Source organism: Echinococcus granulosus, assembly GCF_000524195.1.
Source record: "Echinococcus granulosus chromosome Unknown EG_S00011, whole genome shotgun sequence".
Taxonomy (NCBI): Eukaryota; Metazoa; Platyhelminthes; class Cestoda; order Cyclophyllidea; family Taeniidae; genus Echinococcus; species Echinococcus granulosus.
The window spans coordinates 67,438-92,569 of record NW_020170391.1 but is presented as its reverse complement, the minus strand read 5'-3'; the positions used below and the strand labels follow the sequence as shown (position 1 = coordinate 92,569).

General features: G+C 39.9%; 2 protein-coding genes across 2 annotated transcripts in view; one reads left to right on the top strand and one right to left on the bottom strand. All coding sequences in view use genetic code 11, as the record gives it.

Moving 5' to 3' along the window:
- EGR_02388 (General transcription factor IIH subunit) overlaps positions 1–486 on the top strand; it is a gene marked incomplete at both ends in the record, with an annotated part of 2,248 nt that extends 1,762 nt beyond the window's left edge. The window contains one exon of the mRNA XM_024491637.1: positions 36–486. Coding sequence (XP_024353788.1) covers positions 36–486 — 451 coding nt within the window. The remainder of the gene's footprint in view (positions 1–35) is intronic.
- A 2,046-nt stretch (positions 487–2,532) lies between these two features.
- On the bottom strand, positions 2,533–24,532 carry EGR_02387 (Protein phosphatase 1 regulatory inhibitor subunit; the record flags this gene model as incomplete). Its single annotated transcript, XM_024491636.1, has 10 exons — positions 2,533–3,036; positions 5,958–6,273; positions 7,804–7,847; positions 8,186–8,443; positions 8,919–9,044; positions 9,876–10,000; positions 10,567–10,670; positions 16,599–16,744; positions 21,462–21,532; positions 24,259–24,532. 10 exons carry the CDS (start codon positions 24,530–24,532, stop codon positions 2,533–2,535), a joined length of 1,968 nt encoding a protein of 655 aa, XP_024353787.1.
- Positions 24,533–25,132: the final 600 nt, after the last annotated feature.

The window sequence follows — 25,132 nt, the reverse complement described above, 5'->3', positions numbered from 1 at the left end:
CCCAACCGTGGCGGTCGTTTGTTGTTTAATAACAGTGACGTCCAGCTGGCCATCGCAGACGTCTCAGCCGGTGGCTGTCTCATGGCTGGTGGAAAGTCGGCGACTGGTGAGAAGTCTGGTGCGCCCTCCTCCGTGCTGCTTCTGCTTTCCTCGGAGCAATCGAAGGAGCTGAGTATGCTTTACTCGGCTGCGGGTGAACTCCTGCGTCATTTTTGGGTCTGCCTTCCCACGACCACTGTTGCGATGGCGGAGAAAATAATTCGCATTTACGAGAGTTTAGGTCGCTTTGAGGCGACAAAATTGACGCCCTTTATTGAGTCGGTTGAGTCGACACTTTCCAATGCTGGTGTCCGAGGCAATGGAGGTAACGGAAATGGTATCTACCGGTGTCGCGTCACCGCGCATTTGGAATCACTTATTAATGCTGCCAAAGACAAATTCAACGAGTGGCATGCAGGCCAAAAAAGGCTAAACAGTAGTCAATAAGATTAGTACAAAAAACGTTTTTACCAAATAATATCCATATTTTTGAAGATATCTGTTTTGGTAGCCTTTACTTGTCACTCGCTTGTCAAATGAGAGGTTGGGTTTTCCGCTCATTCGAGCTATGACGCGCGTAGTTTGAATAGTGAGTTGGGTAGGTATGTAAATGTCTATCGCTCCAACTCTGAAAAGATGGTACTGGGCTCATGCTTTATGAATTCCGATCTTGAGTGGGAGCGGACTGAGGTGGTTCTCTCTGCTGGGGGTTGTGGTAACAGAAGTCATTTTCTCGGTGATGTTGGTGTTATGTTAGAGAGTAGTAATTCAAAACATCAGTCCTGCTAAAGGTTTTTTCAGAAATCGACAATTACCCCTCACTTGGTGTAAAAGGTTCCCGGTGGCGCATAGATATCACTCCCTTATGGGAGGTAGAAACAGTAATTTGGATTGAAATAGACAAATTGGATGTAAGCTATTGAATAAAGTGTTGCGAAAAGGACGTAATCAAGTTGGTGGGTGCATTCACGTAACCATCGGAATGAGAGAGTGGTTGGCCATGGTTTCAAGGGAGTCTCCAAGCTGGGAGGACGTGCTGTTACTCTTCGTGAAACGCGAAGCGGAAGAATGGGCTACCACAACTCCATTGGAGGTTTGCGCAACAGTCATTGGATTTGTTACCTGTGAACTACACCACAAGCTTTAACGGTGCTGACTTGGTACCAACAGCAAGGTAAGGCTTTTTATTTCTCCTGACTGTGAAATTGCGTGCAGTCATAGTGGTACCGTTCGTTTGTTGAGTGGCTACTTTTTATGCATTTAAGATACATCATGACACAGTATGAGTCACTAACACTAGCAACGTGGTAATTTTGGCCAATTGATGGAATAGTAACAGCTAGCAGAGTTAATGACGGTGGGGTGTGGCTCATGTATTTTACAGGGTTATCAAACGTACCATACCTACCAGCTTTATAAGCGGCCTTAAAGTTTATGCTACTACGCATTTTTGATCGGTACTTACCGGGTCCAAACGCATTCCTGTCTATTAAGGACTCTTTCTCAAATTATTAAACCATTTATAAATGAGAAACGAGTCTGTGTAACACTGTAGGGTGATGGGTATTTAGGCATATTTAGTAGCAACTTGACAATGCTTGTGTGAATTCAGGTTTAACTGGAAGACAAATTCCACGACACCAGCCCCAATCATAGTGAAAGTATTCACCCGAGATGGCGAATGCCAATTTGGTCTGTTATAAAATTACTGATCACATCCCAGTTGATGATGTCAGTGAAGAACATATTCGCAACATTTTTCTATTGCAATGAGTCCTCCAGTAGCTTGGCTAGCATTATGCAGGAATTCACTCGAATTTAAACAAATGCCATAAATGATTAGTTTGATGCTTTGGCTCCCCTCCTAACACGATCTCTGGAATTATTGCATGCTTGTTCACACCAATTTAAGGAAAATTCACAGAAAATACTTAAGTTGCTCATTTATGTGTGAAGACGAGTAAAAAGCATTTTGAGTATTTGTATACAATTGCACGACTCCACTACCCATTGTTGACCAATCGGACATTTGATTACACAAAGTGAACGTTGCGTAGGCTTCGAAACCAAAAAATTATTGTTGTGGATCACTGCACATGGCTCATGTATTTACTTCAAGTGGTTTTAATTCAAAATATTAGGATTAATTATAAAAATCAAGGAGTGAATGGCTTTATTAAAGTGGCACTTATTCAAACCCAACTAATTAATCCCTACATTAAAATATACCACCAGTTGGATGAAGCAAGTTAGAAAAAAAACATGGATTAGCTATATGCATGTATTTGTGTATATGCAAGTAAATATTAAAGAAATTGGATGTATTTGTACATATTTAAGCATACCACGGCTTGTTTTCCATTATGTACTATTGGCGTGAAAACAGGGTGGCATAAGGTTTGTGGGAGGGGAAAAGGAAATTAAAACGAGAGATATAATCACAGAGAGTGGTCAGGTTTAATGATTGCATGGACGACATCACAAGTGAGTCCATTACATGAGGACACAGCACTTGCCGCTGTTTCCAGAACTGCTCTCCTCCAGCTTCCTCGAGTCGTTGATGAGGAGGTCGCGCTTCAGTGGTGGTCGGGTGAGACTGGCACCGGGCTGGAGAGGAGAGGCGATGACTCCAGGAGCTGTACTGACCACAGGCTTTGCGCCAGTGGAGAGGAGAATGTGCGGCGGGACACGCCCCTGCAACCGCCCCTTTGCGGCCGTGGACGGTTGCTGGGAGCCCAGAGAATAGTAGGCGTTGTGCAGGTGCACATTTGTTTGGCCCACGCCGTTCGCTGAAGCTATAGTCTGTTGTTGATGGGCCGGTGGCGGTGGCGCTTGGGAACTTGGCTGAGCTCCGTTAGGGGCGCGAATCGGTGCAACTGACTCGCCCAACCGCGAAGTGAGACGTGGACGCAGCTGTGGCGACTCGGCGGCTCTCTTTCGACCGAGAGAATCCGACTTGTGTGAGGATAATCGGGGACCGTCGACCACTGAGGGATCCTTCAAAATATATCAAGGCTAAATGTGTCCTAATTTGTTTCGCAACGTATTATTCGGGAGTTGAATTGGCCAGCAAATCGGACCACACAATCTCCCAAGACGGAGTTAAAATCCTTCCACATTCCGACTATCCAGAGCAGTACGCTGCCCTAGTAAAGAATTAAGAACTACGAAGTTGGGACTAGGACAGCATCTAGCAAGACTAAAGGGTTTGCAATCTGTTAGTGGGAATTAGTGACTTATTGCTGAGTCTTTTATGATGCAGCATGAAAGAACGAACCTTCGAAAGTTTGCAATTCTTAAAATTTTCAATGCTTGCAATGCTGTGCTTATTGAGTGTTTTCTCCGATGCGAATGTGTTCAATTGAGAAAGCTTTATCCTTCAGCGGATTGTAAACCGCATCACTTATTTCGGTTGCTCTTCGCTTCAAAAGCTAAAATACTATTTAGGCTGCTCCTTAAAAGTCGTGTTGAACTTAGCATTATATAAAGTTGGAGTTGGGATTTAACAACTGCTTGGCTAAAACCTTATTATAAGGCGTGCTTTCACTCACTGAAAGGACTTGCGTGACGAAACTAAAATTGCTTACCGGTGCGGGCATAATTTTAGAAGGCATCATGGAAAACAAGTTGGCAAGAAAAAAGCCTCCGTTCTTCCTTCCTCCTACCAAATCCCATTCTTATTTATCGTTAAATTCGCGCTCCACTAGCATAGCTAACTTTAGTTGCGGAACTTATTTTGCTTAACTGCACTCTTCCGCTAGTTCGAATTAAAAAGGTCCTACTTAAAGCCTGTTGATCCCAAATTTCGAAAGATAAATAGTCTAAACTGGATAAATCATTTAAGAACCGAATTCAAATATAAAATCATGCGATATCCTATACTTCGGACTATTTATTCAAATAATAATGGCAGACTTTTCCCCACTATATTAAAATTTTTTTGCTGTACTTGAAGACTTGCGATCCGAAAAGTGCAACCCAATGCAATTTACCCTATGGGGAGTTCTGGAAATTCGGTCTATACCTTGCAAAACAATGTTATTACTGTTGACGGACTTTGGCATGATTGCAGAAAATTCCAAACCTTTGGCTCACTTTAGCAATGGTCCAAAACCTTTTATTTACTCCCAAATAGACATCACAATAAATCATTTGTCGGCAGCCACTGCCTTTTAGGGGGATGTAAAGCATGTCAGTGACTAATGAAGTAAAAACCAGCAAACAAATGTAAGGGTTAAAAAAGCACATTTAATCTAACGTCCCAGATCTCTAGGAAGGAGCATGCTAAATAAATGGGGTTTCCTGAGATACCCTATGAGCATGCCATCATCGCCCAAAGTTAGAACCTTTACAAAGAAATTTAGAGTCAGTATCACTTAGCAAATAAATTCAAAGTATTTGAATAAACACAAGTACTCACTGAGCATAATTGTGCAGCGTGTATTTGCTTCACAACAGGAGTAAACATCAGTCGAATTTATAAATAAATAGAAAATCATAGGCATTGCCGAAAATGCTGGTGGAAAGTGCAGTACTATCATGAGCTTTGCATTCGACAGAGCACTATAACGCTTAATTAATTCCTGCTCTAATATGATGAGCCTGTAGTCACTGGCTTAAACATTGTGCATTAAGAGATATTTCACTCGAAAACAAACTCACCAGACTACTTCCCTACAAGGTGTCGCGTGGTCACACATCAGACAGACAACAAACTCTCAGTGCTCATTAATAATGCGGACGGTAAACTCTCTTGTAAACCTGGAACGCACTCCCCAAGTCCTATGCAAATAAGATATCAGGTTTCTACTTTTTATTTGTAAATAGTGATGCTTAAAATAAAAGTGACTAAGAATTCGGTCGAAAACTTGTACAATTGGAATAGATGCATGTTTGAATGCATCTTTTAGGTGACAAGTGGTCAGTTCACGCCAGCCACCATCGATCCCTGAGGAGGACATGAACCCCAATCCCCTTAAAATCATGATGGCCTGTAAATTTTCACCATGCTTCTCAGGCGAAATATGCCGTCCTCTACTCATTCTTCTCGTTCCAAGGACATGAAACTATCGGTGGGGGAGAGACATGGAATCTGGTACACTGGCGGCAGTGCCGCTAAATCCTTCTCTTTCAAAATTGAAATGGATATTAAAAAGTGGCTCAGCTGTACTTAGCGCCAAAAGACACAACACACCATACGAGCTCTTCCCTGGAACCTGTTTCCGGGCGTAGTAAATGTCAGGATAATCCCAGATACTGATTTTGAAGAATATTGCAATATTTTGGCTCAACTCATCTCTCAAGAAGACTAGATGCTAGCACAAGAGTACTTCTACCGTAAACAAAAGGTAAGGAAAGATGACAAGGAGCGCACAGAATCCACAGAAACTGGCAAAACGCGTTTCGCGGCTCCCCTCCAACTAGAGGCGAAGGATGAACACTAGTCTAGTCTAGGCGCGGGGCCCGTCTACACGGCATGATTGGGAAATTCCTACGCACAGATGCCAACTTCCTGAGTTGGTTAGTAAATTTCAATGTAAAAATCATGGGGAGTCGGCTATGGCTCCACGTTACAACAACTGCAATGGTAGACCAAAAACCAAAGCCTTTTACCGAGGTCCTACCCGTTATGCTGTTAATACTTACAGTACCTTGTATTATATTGCACTGCCTTATATTTCTTTATATTATGTTATGTAAGTGCTCTTGTATGTTAAGCGTTGTAATTGAAAATGAGTGGATAAATCAACTACTCAGAAATACTAAGGAAATCCCAGAAATTTTAACTCGTCACTGAATGATACATGCGTATACATATGTGTCAAACCACTGTGGCCTAGTTCGTCAAATCGCTATTTCAAGCATAACAGTTGGCAGTGCAGTACTGCTACCCCAAAGCAGGATTTGGTCGTGCTTACAGGCGTGCTTTTGATTGGAAGAGCATTGGAAGGCCTCAAGCGCGCATTTGCTGGTAAGGAGTTGGAGGGTTGAGCACCCCATCGCCGGTGGGTGTCAGGAGGGGGGTGAGGAGCCTCAGGGGGATTGCTGTTGTGCATGATCGGGCCTCCGTTGGAGTCGTCAACTGCAGTCATCCAAACTGGCGTCTTCACGACCTCCTCCACAGAATCGCCGTCAGCTGTAGGCACGACCAGAGAGCACGTCTCCGCTTCCTGGCGCGCCTCCTTCCACGACAGTTTCGCCTTGTCTCGCATGCTTGTTCGTCGGATAGAGGAACTAGAGAGCAAAAATTGTTATCGTAGATTACTTTGTAAGCTATTTAATGGTCTTAAATTTACCAGACTTGGAAACTGGATTTCTAAAAGACATCTCAGCCAGGAGGGAGGCTATCGCATGCGTCCTAACTGCACGATTTGTTAAGAAATCATAGGAGAACTGTTATTCAAAGCAGAGAGATAGAGGGAGTGTACAATGGAGGTAAGAGCTCAGACATATCACAACACAATTTCCTTAAACACGATTATTGGATATATCACGCCCCGTTAACACGTGGACAAAGACACATAGTTGTTATTACCCAGACCATTATAAACTGCATGACCGATGAGGCTAGCATATTTATGTTGCACTTTCATCAGTTCGAGATAAATTCTCCAGCAGGAACTTTTTAAGTGGTCGCGTACATTCTAAAAGCATTAGAAAAGGTTGAGGTGGTCGTTTATTGCCATTTGTCACAGCATTGCCAGGTTCGCCATGTGCCTACACTTAAGCGCAACGAGTCGTACGTAGGGTAAAAAACTATAAATGAATTCATGATAAACCTTGAGATTTTATTTAGGAAGTTAAGTGAATCAGAATTGAAGAACACAAAATGGAAAATATTCTCAAATTGATTCACAAGTATCATCAGAGCACTGAAACCTGTTTCTAGCTCTAGCAGATAGATGAAGAACGATTCAACAAATCGGATGCGTCTTACCTACATTTAATTTTTCTTACCATCTAGCCTGCCTGGTAGACCTATTATTCGTGTTGCATCTGCCATTCCAGAACTGAGGGGGTTAACTTCTGGGGTACCCTCATACATCATGTTTCCATTTTACTGTTGCCTAGACAAGTCAGTTCCAAATCTGGCTGATGAAAATGCTCCATAGTTGGGAAAAATGTCTTGATCGTGCTAAGAACAGTAAACCAGAGGTGAATTTTCATTGACGTCAACTGTTACTGTAAGTAACTCTCCCAGCCTAACTCAACTACAAAGCGACTACTCACTTTCTGCCAATCAATGGAAAATCTGTCCGCAAGCAGAACCTGAGTGAACGTAGGTGGGTACAAAAAGCAATCAACTTGAGAAATTATTAATAAACCAATGATGACAAATCTCTTCAAAAGGTTTAATGGCTCGCCACTTGCAAGTAGGCATTTAATCGAATATACTTCCAATGGAAAGTGCTTGTGAATCCGAAGAGAAATGCAATTTGTAAATAAATGTGAAGATTCAAAATTATCATTTTCGGGTTAAGAAAGTATAAGCATACCTATACAACGTTTAGTATCCTACAAATGCTACAAGAAGAAGTTTTGCCTCGAGATTAAGATCTCAGCATGATTGAAATGGAACATACTTTACCCAAATTCGTTGTGACCTGGAAAGCGGGAAAATGAGCCGTTTTATTACACTCACCCAAATGGGTCTTTATACAATACAGGAAAAGTGAACTTTTGATATCAAAGTACAAAACAGAGCATTTGATGAGGTGGAAGGTAAATCTATTTTCAAATTTAAATTAAACCGATATACAGTACGCTTCTGCCAATTCCCTGGGAAATTGGTCATATTCAAGAAACTCCTACAGAAGACAACTAAAAAGGTAGAACAGTGGGCAAAACTAAGGTAGAAAAGTTGCGTTGAATAAAATCGTGCACCTCAGAATGTTTCAGAATTCTAGGATATAGCATAAATGTCGTTAGCATTAAAAACGGGTTTCTGTAAAGTACCGTTCCCTGTAGGCCCATTATAAGCACTGTAGAGGGTTTTACAAGGAAAAATTAGAAGAAAATGTAGTATAATTGGATCTTGATAAAAGGCTACCTTTCAAAAAGTTTACAACGTTCTTAGCCTAGCATTCAAGCGTTGAATATTTGTATAAAAAAAGAAACGCGTTCTCTGTCTGTCACTTGTTTGAACTTGCCTTCGAGGATTGCTGCTCCGACGTCGACTGAGTCCACCACGGTTTCTGTTGTTAACATCACTGTTGCCATTGGATGCATTGATTTGATTTTGGACTAAATGGAAGGATTGCCAGCGTTTCAGTTCTTCCCTGAGGAGCACCAGACGCTCATGCAGTTTCTCATCCTCGCAGATGTCGAACACCGTCTCGCCGCCATTTACAGTTGGTGTATCCAATTTGGCACCAAAGTTGGTCAACATTTCTATCACTTCATACTAAACGGTTAAATAAAGACATTTAATTTTGAGGACACAGTCATCTTTCATACAGTACGGCATTTTGATAAACAAAGGAAATGCTATTTACATGATTAGTTGAAAATTGAGTTGGAAGAGTGTAACCGCGTTTAAATCTTCACAATGGCACCTTTTCCTTCATACAATAAAAAGAAATTCACTTTTCCTTACCAGGAGCATTCCAAGATCTCTTTTGCCGCTTGATTATTTGAACACTGAATGCAGTGGTTTAGACTTATTACAGTTGAATGTATGTATTCATGGCAATAATAGCCCATACCATTTTCAAATATTGGGAGCAAACCAACTGTAGAAGGGGTGCTTTTGGCTTCTGAAGAGCACCGTCTCAAACAGATGCATCCTACTTTGCCTTCGATAAAAAGCTTACGGAAAATTGTCAAATGTGCGTGTGCGTTGCTGGAGGTTAAAAGAGTAAAAAAGATGAGTATCTTACCTGTCCCCAGCATGCGGCCACATGAATGGCCATCCAGCCATCTCGGTCGGGCAAATCAATGTTCGCTCCATGCTGGAGAAGGAAGCCAACTACGTCCAAGTAGCCACACGCTGCCGCGATGTGCAACTGCAAATGCAATTTAACTTTTATCTTTTACGATAAAAAAGGCTGAACTCAATGCATTATATTTGCCACTTAAACATTACCAAACTATTTAGCGTTGAAATGCGTACAAAAAATCACCCTCAACTGTTAATGAGATTTTGTATTACTACTCATTCCGACCACACTTTTATTCATGACCGGCCACTTGCATGGAAAAAAATTGTTCCTCAGAGTATATGCATCAAAGCTAGACGCGAGAAAGCGCGTAGAGAAGCTGAAATCGTGAGAAAAAGGAAAATGGGAAATGTTTAAGCGCTATTGCGAGTGTGCACATTACCATACCTACGTTCGCTGATTTTGCAAAAAGAAATGAATAGCAAGCTAGTAAGGGATTTTTAGACCGTGTCTTGGAACCTCAAAGTTATGCTACCTACATTGAGGTCTGAGTACGAAACATGGAGTAACTGAATTGCAAGCTCATAATGAAGTAATTTGAGAGTAAGTAAAATTTCTAAAATGCTGTCAGTAAACGGTTGCTAAGTTACATGGAACCTATCGAGTCATAATAGAAACTGGAGTGAAAAAAAAACAGCTTTTTGAGTTCGTGTAAATTGATTATCTTAAGCCCATAAATATGAAGGAGTTTTTTTTTTTAAATTGCTGTGCTACTTTGCGTGACAAGGGGCATTCAGATATTCGCCAAATGTTAGCTATTTATTTTACGAGAAGCGCAATCCCTTTACATCCTATTCGCAAGGCTGTACGACAATTTAATGCCTTTGCGACATTTAATGTGAGCTAAATAGAACGGATCAAACGAAACAAAAAGATAATGGCCCAAAAAAAGCTCACAGGAGCCGCGCCTTGACTGTCAAGTTGGTTTAAGTCGCCGGAGGTTTTAACCAAATGTTCCATTGCCGCGAGCATTTCGCGCTCGGGAACACGACGTTTCTCGTCAATATCCTCCTGGGTTATGCCTGTGTATTAAAGAAAAAGATATCACGGTTTAAGACACCCGCTGAATATACAGGCCGTCTAATTGATCTTGAGGGTATAATGCATTTTTTGGACAAAAATCACGCCCATAGTGCATTATAAGCATTGGAACAATAGAGCAACATGTTTAGACTACAAACAGAATGTTTGATGTAAAACTTGACAGGGAAGTGAATAACTACCAGGCGTCCGGATGTAGGCTGAACCAGGAAACGAAATTGCCTAAGTAGCTTGAAAATGGCCTTCCGCTCCCTTCCGTTTTGCTAGTACTTTTGAGGACAGTTCCTAATGATCCTCTCAAATAACGCGAGAAAATACGTTGGACGAAATTCTAACTTATCCAATAAAAAATGCGCAGTACTTTGACCAAGAAAATTTCGGTTAGGTGAAAGTGTAATGACTTGATTCTGCATATTTTTCATTTTAATTGAACATTTGAGTATAACTCGTGTGTACATATGAAGAAAACCAAATAATTTTTGGGCTAAAATTGTCTCTACTAATGACGAAGACATAGATCGCGTCACGATCCACAAGTGGGTATTACCTCTGCTTGCCATTTCACTTTCAATGAGATCGAGGGTGGCGTCGTCTTCACAGATATCGTAGGGCATGTTCCCATCAGCATTTACGGCAAGGAGGTCGGCACCACTTAAAGGAAATGCAGCGTAACAATAAACAAAAGTCAAGCCAGCCTATCTGAAAAGAGAACTCAACTAGGCTAGCTTATGCTTATTTCTAGCCAAATAACACTTATTTTATAAGATAAAAGGTGGTAAATAAAAGACTTTATATGTTGCGGTATTTTTCAAACATTAAAAGGACTTTAAGTATTGCTGCAGCAGACTAAGATAGAACTTGTGTCAGATAAAGAAGTAAGTTTCTTCACCGACAGTTTGTGTGCGCAATGCTGTGTCGCTATAAGCATCTCCGCACCTATCCCACATGCATAAGTAGACTTTAACAGGAACATTGTGTAAAGGAGGATATGTCTACCGTTTCTGGTCGTAAATGTAATTTATGGACCTAGCAATCATCCACAGCTGCATAACTATTTGCGAAGTAGCGCACTTCGTCATGCCACGGAGATCTGTCGCTGATGCCTGAGAACATACAATATAAATGAAGCTGGGAAAAAAGTGTCACATTTCCCACACGCTGACTTTTACAGAACTAGTGCATAAATCTTCTAAGCGGATAATTTTCGTGTATTTGATGTCAAACTAAATGGGCAGCTTTCTGGCTCCTTTTCATTGAACTCCAAGACACCATCATATACATAATTCAAGGTGAGGGCCTAGCTTATATTTGCGTTTGATTAAAGTAAACGATCAGTAAATAGGGATATCAACCCTCTGTCTTGCGTCTCGCGATTCTATCTCCCCCTTATTTGATTGTTTGAGGGCCTCGGATTGTGATTTTCATTTAAACCAAAGGAATACCTTCGCCAATTTGTATATGTACATATAGTTACTGCTGCATAATGCGCTAATCTGAGTCACCTCGAAATAGTGGAGGGTTTTTTTTCAAGCCGCTTCGAAGTAGAAAAATCACTATCGAACCTTGAGGGTAAGCCACTGATTGAGAGCGGAGAAAGTTCGTCTACTGAGTAAACCTACGAATTCTTTGAACTAAATGATTTTGCCCAAATTAAAATCACTGAGGCACGTTCTCGATTTCAGTTTGGCTGAAACAACGCCCAGTTTTAGATCACCAATTAATATGCTTACTGCGAAAATGGAAGCCAAAATGAGATTCATGTGCTTAAGTAAATATCCCAGGGTTTTTAATGGTAAGGCTTGTTTGGCAGTATCTTGATGGGTTCGAGAATTGCACAGTAGCACTACCCTCTCATTCGTCAGGATGAGTTCTGCCTCCAAACTGCACATCTTTGGACTTCAAAGCATTGCGCTCCACCACTGATACCTTCCAACGTCCCATGTTTGTGAATTTAAAGGACTAATGATATGTTCTTAAAAAACCAAGGCTTCTTTTATAGTTTACTACATTATGTAGCTATCAGCGTCCTGGTAATAACGTTACACTAACAAGTGAAGAAAATTCTAGCACGCTAAAGTCCCACTTGCTTTCCATCAGAATAAAATTTAAGGAGTCCCCTTGAATTCTCAAAAGATTAAGTAGAACTCGCTTTATGAAATCTGAATTAATTTTGTTGGAAAATTTTAGTCCCTTAAATTGCTTGCAAAATAATGCGAACCTTGAAGAGATGAGAACAGATTTTTGCAAATGCAGCATAACCTCGAGAAACTCAACTAACTTACTGATATCTGCATTGTTTATTTTCTACTATGCTACGCGATTGCCCTGGCAACACCACAAAGTGACTCAATTCTGTCAGCAAGATCGTGATCACTGATAGGTTCGCAGGTGTCGCTACGGTTCGGCATTGCTTGAATGGTGCTTATACTCACCCGAATTTTTGCAACAGTTATGGTATTCATCTGAATTCACATGGACCAACATGATGGGGCGAATCAGCATTCGATATCATTTTTAATGGCACCTGGCTCTATCAAATTTGTAACAATTTTAGCTTCCACTTATGCAAGCTTCGGTGCTCTATCAAGCAATCTCTTATCCGAGTAAAGCATTTCACATTTGATTTGACTTGGCATATGAATGCCCAAGTGGAAGACAAGTTCTTCAAAAATATCACAGTATTTGGAGAACCCGTTCGTATTGGTTGAATCCACTTTGATGGAGCACCCAAACACCACAAGCCAGACATTTAAATAAACAGAAATTTGAGCTCATTTTCATGCATAGCTGTGCTTCTTGGTGTAATTTTTTCCCTCAATGGCGTAGACAAGGCCGAGAAAACTCTCATAACGCGTGCACCTCACTGATATTGGGGCGAGTTGCAGGAGTCGCGGAACCGACGGCATCGCGACTGCTGCATCGTCACGTGGAGAACAACCCTGCCTCACAGTGTGCGAGCACGTGCTGCGTAGCTAGTTGGTAAATCATTGAAAAAAAATTATCCTGGTTTTAATGCCCCCCGGTTGAAACAAGAGTAGAAAACATCCGACAGTACGATAGTAAGACGATTTTTACCAGTTGGAAAGTCTAACAAAAGCACATGACTGCCTTTTTATTACAGTTCAAAATAGAGAAAAGAAAGTCTGCAAAATCTTTAGAACTTCCATTCACTGAACCAAACCACTACCTCCATCTTTTATTACCTGCTTCACAAATTCGTGTAAATAAATTTGGGCAAATGTGTCTATAGGATCGGAATTTCTTTTTGTAGCTAAAAAGCTGCATTGGATGTTGCCTTTTGTTCAGTATACACGAGCAGGTAGTGCGACAAAGTTATCCGAAAAAAGCAGTAAACGCAAATATGAAACGACAGCGAAAATCTGACGAATATATTTTTGATGAATTAGTCACCGCTTCGGATTTATTATATTTCCCAAGAAGACAAGCCTGCGAATTCCACTGCAGTGAAACATTTTGCTCTTTGAAGTCAAGAAAAATTAGGCCTAGCTGATTCCATTTTTCCCTCACTTTGATATTTAAAATGCCTATTTTGCATGCAATTCTCCAATACTCGCTTGTAAGAATACCAGAGAAATATTGGGGACGCGAGTTAGTACCTGTCATTCCTACGTGAAAATTCTCGAAATGTCAGCAACCTCAGAAGCAGTATTTTTATTTCTGGGTCCTAAAGTTGCCTACAAGTTCCCTTTCTCGAACGTCCTAGGCCATTCATTGACTCCAACCTGATTGGCCAATAATTATGCGGATGCACTTTGAGTGTGCCAGTATTCGCGATCAGACTGTGGCCAATCAAAATACTGGAAATGCACGAGAGCGGGACAAGCCCACGGCTCAGCGCTCTAGCCAGCAGACGTGAGCGCAAGTGCTGTTTTTGCACATGCCTAGTCGATATTGGGGATCTCGTTTTACCGAGGTCTTATCTCCCAATTGCTCCCGCAGGGACACTGATGGTGTTCGTAGTCTCAAAAATGAACACCAGCTGTAACAGAATTTCGACTCACCTTTAGGTTCCGATATGAAGTCTTGTGAAATTCCAATAAAATTAGAATTTTCTTGTGACTAACTAATTCTAATTGCTTTACAAGGTTTTCTTACACACCGAGTTGCATATATCGAGCCAATGGATCAAAGCCAGTTGTTTGGCCTTCATAGTGAACAATTGTGTATACAGTTCATTAAACACACAAAACATAATCTCCTGGAGATTAATTACTGCCTTTAAATTGTAGAGTAGTGAGCGAATCTTTTGAAAATTGCCACTAATATAGTTACTAGCTTAAAGCTGGAACACAAAAACCATTTTTCATCACGACGCAGTCTACAAACATTCCTTTCCCAAGGGCGCGCTTCTATGATGCAAAGGAAGTGAAGAACCTACTGATGTGTATGGGACCCATTGGCTTGGTTCTCATGACTTTCCCCTCCCAGTCAAGGTAGTTGTGAATAGATTGTTGGTTGCGAGACTTAATTCCTCATAAAGCCAATTTCTTAAGCAATTCATCACCAGAACAATCAAACATGTTGAACTGATGACGTCCTCTCCAATTACTCTACGGACGCTACGAGAAGCTTCTGTTTTAGCTTTGAGACCAAGCTAAACACGATTTGTTAACCCGACAGACTTGAGACATACCCATTAGGTCAAAGCGACCTAGAGGTAAGGGGAATGAAGAATACAAGCAGAAGATTGTACGACCATGCTTTACAATGCACATGAATGAATGTCAATGTTCGATAAGTCCTGACAGTTAAAACAGGGAGACGAACAAACTTTTTCGCCCACCTGATTGTTAGACGATTTTTAAGCGTCAGTTCAGAGCTAAAAGCGCCCAGGTCAATGGATAGTTGAGCCTGACCCAAATCTATTCAAGAGGTCTATACTAGATACCAACCTCAGGCAATATTTTGTGCCAGCAGAGGAAACACCGACATAATCTAGACACAGCGTATGCATCTCCAATTTTTCGTTTTTGTCTCTTGTGCGAATACGTAACAGAGTAAGTCCTACAATCAGGTACATTAATGTCAATTATGACTAATAAGGGATGGTGGATTGCGGGTAATTTCGCGGACGAATTGGATAATTTCCGCGAATTATTGAGGCATTACTGCTATTTTAAAATTTGCGGTTGCTAGACCCATTCGCAAATAGTTTAAAATGGTATATACTTTAACGAACTGAACTGTAGTGTTGAAGGCCATCGCAGAATACATATCCCGATCGTAAGAAGTCTGGAACCCAGATGCACTTAATTTAAAAGAAATGGTAGTTTTTACGCGCTTTTTTTAGCGCAGCCGGCTTAATTTTCAATTTCCTTAATCATTACCCCTATTCAACCTGAGGAAGTTAGCAATTCATGCCAGTCACCTTGGGATTGTTTCCCGCAATAATATTCCTAATGCTTAATTTAAACGAACCAAATCAAGCACGTAAATTTATTCCATAAAGAAACAGTACGTTGGTTTTGGCGATAAATCCACTCCTGTCCAGTGCGCGCAGTTAATAATCATTTACGTTTTGACGAACCACTAGGATGTCACCGCGTGATTCGCATAGATGTAGATGTGAGATCTAACAGGTGCTACGTGGTAACAAATTTGTCACTGAGACAAACGACCTAAATCCGTCTCTTCCCCTTCATACCACACACTCTTCGGTCGTAAAACGCATACGCGCCCACCTGATATTTCCGTTTTATAAAGAAGGTTGTGCTCCTCATACTACTTGTAGTTTAATTTCTATTTGGTCGCTTACGACATCTCAGAAAGCGAAACAAGTGCAATATATACTGTTTTACACCTTTACGTTATAGGGATGAGCATATGCAAACAAAGACGTGAATTAGTGATTTTACAATTGCGTTTATGGCAAAGATAAGTGGACAAAGTATGAGGAACGTCAAAGAGGAAAGGAAAAACTTCACCTTATAACACTTTGTGCACTATACAAGATTTAAGAGACGCTTCTCTCATATCATCGTTATTGAAACCTTTAATGATTTCCCCACTTAAACATGTTGCTTTATATCATTATTTCGGCATATTGTAAACGGAAACACATTTGTGCCAAAACTGGGTATTTGTGGCTATATATTAGCGCTTTCTGCACCACCTCGTAAATGCGGCATATCGCGCATGTCGTCGATTAATACCGCTTTTCCGAACGACACCGGTTGAGTGGCATAAAAGGCAACAGGTTTTAGACACTAAAAACAAGTACAAGGTTTCTTGTAAACTTTTGAAGAGTATATTTAAAACCAAGTAACGAATTCAGCGACCTTTGTCTCCTCCTCCGATCTCTGCGTTTAGGCATCGCAACCACTTTTAGTAGAACCACTTAGGTGACACTACGCAGAGCATTCAGTCCAAGGGAAACAGTTAATAAATTTGTACCTCAAATGATTTAATCGGGCATTCAACAAGAGCTCTATTCTTCATCAAAGGCTTAGCTACACGCCATCGTCACACAGGCAGATTGAACAACCAGATGTCGTCAATTGCAGTGACGGAGGCTGAAATATGGAGAAGGAATTCAAATGGACACGGGTGATGACTCACTTATCGATGAGGAGTTTGCAAAGGTCCGCGTGACAGCAAGTGGCAGCCGCATGCAGGGGCGTCCACAGCTCCGTGTCCCGAGCGTTCACGTCCGCTCCAAAGCGAATGAGTAGGCGACACATCTCCTGGTTGTTGTCGATACAGCACTGCACCCCAAGTAGATGGCAAATTTAATGTCTTTTAATTTTCATGCAATGAAACCACCATAACCCTCCCGTAAGTGCAAAATATGCAGTCAATTGCAGTCTTGGTGCCTTATTTAAAATGAAAAATACAAATGCCAACAAGACCGATTTGAAATACTTAAATGTTTGACTTTCGGCCACTATCAATATTTTGATGAAACTGTCAAGAGATCAGAGAGAGACGCAACATTTTACCAAGCGGAAAGTCTTCCAAAACCTCGTGACGAAACTGTAATACAAAATCATGTATTCCAAATGCCAAGGTGAATTTCTGCGGCTGGAATTGGTTGGAAGACCTGGAGTGGATCGTTAATTATTACAGACGATAATTTGGGCAAATGAATAATGAAGAAATAATGCCGAGACTGAACTCAAAACCTCGCGATGGGACAGAAAAAGGAAATGGATAATAGAATAAGCCGATTAATATTGTTATTTTATACTATTTATTTAGAGAATGGTAAAAGATAACGCATTAACCTGTGTTTCAAACCCACTAATCTTATTCTTAAAAGTTCTTTTTTTGTGTTAGTTAAATTAACTATGCCTTATAGCATTTAGAATATATCACGCTATGTCAAGAATGCTTTAGGCCAAATTACCGGTGATGACAGTCCCAAATATACGCTGAACAAAAATACCCTATAAGCCATGTTACATAACGGCGTAGAGAGTACCGCCCCTAATAGGCAATGGTTCATTGAACTTAATGGCTCAGGAATTAATCCACGAGCATGAGATTTTACATCTTGAATGCACGAACCAAACAGTATCTGGTAGTAATAGACAGCTTACAAGTGTATTTTGACGTTTTAAATGACTGCAGTCATAACGCATTCCTTTTCGACGGTGGCAAGCCGAAAATGCCTTGAAACTAGCTAAAAGAAATTCGCATAACGAAAACGGGTGGCGCGAATAGCAGTTGAGGCAGAGAAAGGGACCGAGCGCAACAACTCAGAGGGTGAATCAACACCAGCTTACTTTTCGCACATAGTGACACTTAAGGTCGCCAAAGCAGAATTCACAAACACGAAGGAGCCGCCTTGAAACAGGGTGGCGTCGTTCTCACCCTCGCAATAAAAAAGCATGGTTTGTGCATTTGGCTGTGCAAACACCAAATTACCGCCTCCAACCCGATACTGGACGTCAAAAGTATCAGCAGCTGAGTAGTGAAGGGGTTCCATTTCCCCAATGGAAATAATACGACGGTGGGACGTCAGCTAAGCGTCAACGGAAGTTACTGCTGTCAAATGGCTACGTCCCTTGAACCAAAGGCCTACATTCGCAAAACGCAATGTCAATTAGCAAAGGGCGAGGGTACGTCGACATAGATAAGTGCGCTATTCAATTTGTTTGCATAAAGTAAATTTCTTATGAATTTTTGCTCACTACAACGGTCTAACTTTAACATTCATTTTCTGAATTTTATGCAAATCATTGATAAACTTTTACGTGATGGTTGGATTCGACAGCAACTATTGATAACCGAAGACACAAGGGACAGAAATCCAAGCTTACTGAATACTTTCCGGTTTGAAATGATGTTTACAGATGGATTTTGTCAACGCAAACCCCTCCTACGTGCATTACTAGTTGTTCACTTTCGACGCTCCTGAATAAGGTGATGGACGATCACAGCAGTTTGATAAATTTGGCGGTTAAAATGGACAATTAAGGCTAACACCAATTAAAAGATCCGCCAATTTCTCCAATGATTTAAATTATTTGGAAAATTGGCGATGCCTAGTAATATTGTAGCAGAAAGGGATCCATTAAATGACCCAGAGATTCAAAGAGCCGAACAATTAGCTGCTTTTAAACCAGTTTCTTGCTTTAATGACGAGATAGTTTATTCTAATTATCATAAGACAGTAAGCCATGGCCCAATCACAACTTTAAACCCAGCATATTTGCCGAGGAGTACACCGCAACTAACAGTAGGCAACAGCCGGCCTCCATATAACCACTAGACTTCCCATAACTTTGTGGCACCGCGCCAGTGAAGATTTGCTTGGGTCAGAGTTGGTGATAGGATGCTTCTTGATTGTAAAAATGAACACTCTTCCATAACACGGAGTCACTAAAGTAGAACATGCTCATGCCTTTTTAAATATCCTTTTTTATATAAGGTACCCGAATTATATCGCCTAAATCGTTTCTCGTGGACGTTTGATGTGAAATAAACTGTGATTTCGAAACCGAGTTGTTCAATCGCAGATGTCTGTGCCAAAAATGTTTTAAATTAGCATTACAGGACTGTGGAATGCAGTTTTTGGAATATTTCACCCGCAAAGCAGCACATTTTGAGCATGCTAATCAGATCAAGGGAAGGCCATCTGCGAAGAAGCTGTCGGTTGTACTGCAACTTTCGTTATGTGGAAAAGTGCACCCGTTTGGCTTTGATACCCTATTGACACAAAAAGACTTCTTTGCTCAAGAACTCTCCTTTGCACAAGTTGGCCGTATTAAAGTCACATTCAACTTTTATTTGTCTTATTCTTACTATGAAGTGATAAACGGTCGTTGTATCCACTGCAATAATGTAACGAGAAAAAATTCCGAACGTCATAAACAGTAGGGTTGGCATCACTTAACTCCGCATGTGTGGAGCATGGAAATGCACTTTAGCAACCCGACGAGAAGTATCTTAGCCCCTACTGAGTTCCCTTTGATCAAAGTTTTCTACAATTACCTTCAGATAATGGAGTTTAACAAAAAATTCTTTGCCCTGATGACAGGGTTTTTTTTTCTAGTGTATGTAAGCATTGCGAGCCATTTATATACGGAGTTGGCAAAACAATTGGGGCACCTCAAAATGAGGGTTTGAAATTTATCAGTGTCAACGTGATTCATCAAGCTGGCACTTGTGAGGGTCATTGTGATCGATTAGCATTGCCGAAATCATGTTTAACTGACAAGGTCAAAGCGTTGCAAATTCCATTTCTAACGAATGGCCAAAACGGGTGTTAAGAGTTGCCTGGGGAATACAGAGCCCATGATCTAAGATCACAAGATTTCTATATGATAAAAGGATTTTAAATTTGAGTGTATAATATATCAATTGACATACGTCACCACGTAATTTTAGACAATTACCTTTCTATATCAATGTTTGGCAAAAAAAAGTTTTCTTGGAATGAGGATTACAGTGCTGAAAAAATGCATTTGATGTAGGCAATTGTCTACTACACGGTAAATTGGCGAAGAGATATAATTCAGTGAGGTATTTAGATATGTAGATCACAGGCTTCAAGGCTATCAAAATGAAATGACGCAACACAACTTCTCATCTCTTCTATGCAGCATATTTTGTGAAAATTCATCGGTAGAATCAACCATTTTCCACACGTAAAATATGCGTTTAAGTAGCTTCATCACTTTTTAATTGTACTAGTTTCCTTCCAGAACTAGCACTCCAAATCGGCAAATGGTATTGGACTTGATAAAAAAATGTGGACGAACTAACCACCTGTGGGGAACTATAAATAAAGCGGAAATGTCATTTTAAATGATTTCTGAAAGCTCATACACCTTTCGCACTAAAAGGAGTTTACTCACAAACACACTTTGAAAGGAGTTATTATACAATGAAATGTGATTTACCTCTTCGTTGAATTCAGGAGAAACACAGTTGGTTTTTTCCATATCTTAGATATTGGTAGCGGTGAAAACTCAATTCCAAAACACGTTATCGTACCAAGATCACACTTATCAAACATTTTTGAAGAAATTTATGCGAATGCTTTTCGAAATTGTATAAGCTATAGCCTCACAAGTTAGTATTCCTGTCTACAATAATGGAAAGAGAGAACATATTTATCTGCCTATTTTTCTACGATGGAAACCATATATCTGCAGTGATCATATGTTCACTAACATACAAATTTAGCTACTCAAACCGCTCGATTCTCGCGGTTTGAATTTCCGTCTTGTCGGCATGATGTTCCGGTCATGCTCATAACCAACCAGCCCTTCTGCACGCTGATAACAAACCGCTTTTCATGCTGGCATGTCATATTACGACCGCGCGCGGGGGAATGTGGGCATTATATGCATATATGTGTTTTTGTTGATTTGAGCCAAACTAGAAACACCTCAAAGTCAAAGATGTGGAACAAAGAAGACCTGATAGACTGACTTTTGTTTGGACAGCAATAGCATAGTCGGTTGGTTGTTGAGTTTGAGGCAGTCAAAAGATAGTCATGTTGGCCATAGATTTTGCCCTAATTTCTGTATACCGACCCAAACCCGAGGTTCAAATAATAAGTCATGCTAAAACGCATCAACCTATCCAAAATAAGAAATAAGTCTTTTTGGTTTAGAAGAGTAAAACACATAGCAAGAGGTAAAGTTTAAGAATGCTAATGAGCCTTTAGGTACTTAACTGATACTAAAATTCATCGTCGGAGCTTTCATGATAAATCATACATTCGCGTCTTGGCATGTTCGGTGGACTAAGTCAAAATCATTTTGTTATTGTTTAACGATTTAAAACAAATAAAAATGACATAAATTATCATGGGTGGTGAAACGAGGACGTTATTTTAGTTAAAATGTGTATAAAACTTATTTTAAGCAGCCATCACAATACATCCGAGGAGGGATTGATAGAAATCGCATTCCATCGAAGTTTTAAAGTAGCTTTTGAGAATGTGAATGTGTTACTCAATGAACGTACTTGATGCAATGCCGTCAATCCGTCCATGTTTGTCACGTTGGGGCAAACGCCTTGGTTTAGCAATTTGCGCACTGAAAGGTGCATGAAGGGATTATTGTTTGTTGAGAGAATCACTACATTCCCATAAAAATATTCATTCAAAGGCGTCAAAGCATGCGGGGAAGATCGTAAATGAAAAATTATTGTTTTTAAACCTGTGAGTCGCTTTTACCCCATCGGAGCCCAAACTCTCACAATAAAATAAACTGTCTGCATATCTAAATGCACATTTGGTAAATGAATTTTTTCCGAGGAAGATTCATTTCTTTCTTAGTGCTGTTGCATAGCTTGCGTGTTTCAGAGGATGCAGTTCAAAAGAATGTGAACAAGTAACAAATTTAAAAAGAAACACCTAAAAAGTGACATAATCTTGCTCACTTGTGCGCTTACTAGAATAAAACAGCACAATTGCAAAGCATTCCCATAACCTTCCTACACTTTGGTAGAAGACAGAAAGAAAGTACATAGGAGCTGACAGTCTAAATACTTGCTAAACACTTTTTCTTAAAGGTCCGCTCACGTCGGCAGACTCAGCTAACAATTTCATCCCATGCACCTACAGATTGTAGGCAAATCCCCGCAAATTATTAGTGAAAGGCATCAGTTTCATGGACTTCAAATCATTTTAACAAATGAAAACATTAAATATCAACTGTATCCGTATCAATTTGTTTCATGATGCAGTTGAAGAAGGAGATTTTGCGAACCATGCTTAAAATATAGTTGGTTTCCAAACGAGAGCGAAAGCGATTTGATGTGAGAATAGCAGGGTACTGTGATTAAGCCATAACAACAAAAAAGGGGTAGGATAAAGGATAAGCCAAAAACTTATGAGGAATAGTATACAAATGAAAAATGTCCTTAAATCTCCCACTGCTTCACGGTGCTGTGTTCGGGCTTTCAATTTTGACAACCACGTTAAATCTCCGAATAGAGGATGGCTTAAATGAATGCACTAGACGCACTCGTAGACTCTGGGGAAAACGTTAACTTGTAACCGCCTAGTTTAATCCAGGGAGCGCATTTGTAAGCGTCGAAGAGTTAATACTTTATCGTAATTGTTGTGCTAACATAGAGTTTTTTTTTCGTTTTCGGCGCTGCCCCAATTTACATAAGGATCAATGTGGAATGCATTACACGATGCCTGAGTGACTGCATGTAATCACCTTTGGCTTGACTTATTTTAAATGACCATAGACATACAAACTTATGCAAGAGGAATAAGTTTGACGTACATTCTAAAAAAGGCTTCTATTATAACGGGGTAAAATGACGGCTGGTGAAATGAGAAAAACATCTCATTGTAATAATCAACACCAAAATTCCCCAATTTTGTCCATTTAAGGCAATGTTAATGTTCGAAAAACAGGATAGTATAGACAATTTTCTAAGGTTGAAACAATATCGCATGTCACTAAGTTGGCAACATTAATAACTTGGGTATGAGAAGGCGAGGATATAGTCGATTGAGGCAAGTAAGGCAAAATAAGATTAAAATCCTCACATTTATCCGATAATACAGCAGCAACGCACTTATTAAAGTGCCAAATGGTTATGCTTCATATAAAAAGGGATTGGATGATAAAAATTTAAGTTTACGAGCCATAGTGCGTAAAGTAAAAGCGCTATATTTAATCAAAATGAGCCGATCAAAGCACACTATTGCAATACATTAGAACAAATATGACGTTGGGCTTTAAATGCTCATGTGAACACAACGTGACGAGAGATGAAAAATCCTCAGTTACGTTTGATTGACTATTCAAGATCCAGGACAAATTACGTGTTAAGAATAAACACTTCAAAACGTTGCACTGCCATTTCCCCCACTTCAAATGTGAAGTAAATAAAACATAGCTACTAAAAAGAGTTTGTACGTATTTACCAACAAGCACATGCTAAAACCCCGGAAATTCTTAAGAAATTTTGACCTGCGGCAAATAAAGAAGCGATTCCTGCGTAAACTAAATGATGAACACACCATGATATTTGCCTTAGTAAAAGAATAAGAGGTCAGGAAATGTAGTGGGAAAAGTTAGACTGCTGTCATTTGATCAGAGTGCAAACATAGAAAAGGTTACAGTATGGCAATATTAGTGTTGTGGACATTTTTGGCCGCAAAATAATTTTTATGATACTCGTAAACACACTAAGCACTGGCCCTTTTCAAAATGGCGCAAAGTCCAAACTGTAACGATCGTTGAATATTTTTATCCTTAAAGTTTTGTAGGTAACAACCACACTCCTTGCTAATTTGATGCAAAGCAAAAACCTTTGCAAATTATTCAAGATGTTTCTCCATGGCCTTAAATAAAAAGACATTAATGAAAATACAGTACAATTCGTATTCAAGGTGATCGTCCACGCTAAAGACGCAATGATTATATGCAGGTAGTAAGATCAATTGGCGAATCAATGTCGAAAGACCAGACCGTGCATTTGTGTAAAGTTGTTAACGATAGAAAAATAGATGACAAAGTCCAGGACTGTTAAGCCATAAAAAAGGGTTAGCTATAATTGAAAAAAACCATCATATCATTTGACTCAAAAAAGCAAACAAATAAAGCACATAAAAAGTCTACAATCCATTTAATATTGCAGGATGCATAAATAGAAAACAATTGTTTCAATTTAGACCAATAAGTGTATTTTTGGCTTTGCCGTCAGTTAAAGTTTATATATTTGAGATAAAGTAAATTGCCCAGAAAAAAAAAACAGAAGCCAATCGTTTAAAGTATGCAAATGAAAAAAAAATTACCCTCGTTCAAATCATCTCGAGCAGCAGCTTCTAAAAGAATGACTGCCTGCGAAAACTGAACAGAGCGCACAAAACCAGGATGTTGACGTCCACCAGGCGTAGAACCTGGAGGAGGAGACGTTGAGGTACGGGTCCTCTTCTCCTTCTTTTCCATTGTTTTGTCATATTGAACCCATCGTTTAAGTTGTTGTTGACGCTTACGACGGGCAGCACGAATCCTTTCCATATCTGGAACACGCATGGCTGGTACATCGCAGCTCTCCAATGCGTTCATCTCACCTAAAAAAAAGTAAATATAAAAACAACAAAAACGAAAAAAATAATCAACGTAGCTAAGCAGACAGTTACACACAAAAAGGTTGCAAAGTGACGTTAAATATAAACCAAATTCTTAAGGTAAAATGTGCTCAAAAAAATATATGGCTGCCTACTAAAAAAAAAGTTAAACCCTAGCAAACTAAACAAACAACATCCATTGCAGTAAAACGGGTACAATAAAAAGCAAAATCATCCCAGAAATAGACAAGCGCATCCAAAAACAGGCGCTCAAACAAACGAGTGTAACGACCTAACACACTAAAATAGACAAACAAAATGACATAAAAATTTAAATGCAATAAATTTAAAACAACTAAAGAGTAAAAAATTGAAAAGCTAAAAAAAGTGCAAAACTAAGGAAAAAAGGATAAAATATAGAAGTATACAAAGATGATTACACAAAAATTTTACCTAATGCGTATAGTAGTGTGCAATTAACGCAGGCTGCTCAAAAAAGCACAATTTTAGGCATCACGAGAAAAAACACAGAAAAAAGGACCTGAGGTAAAAAGTTGCAAACCAAAGGAAGGAAACACTTAAGATCAGTCCAAAATAG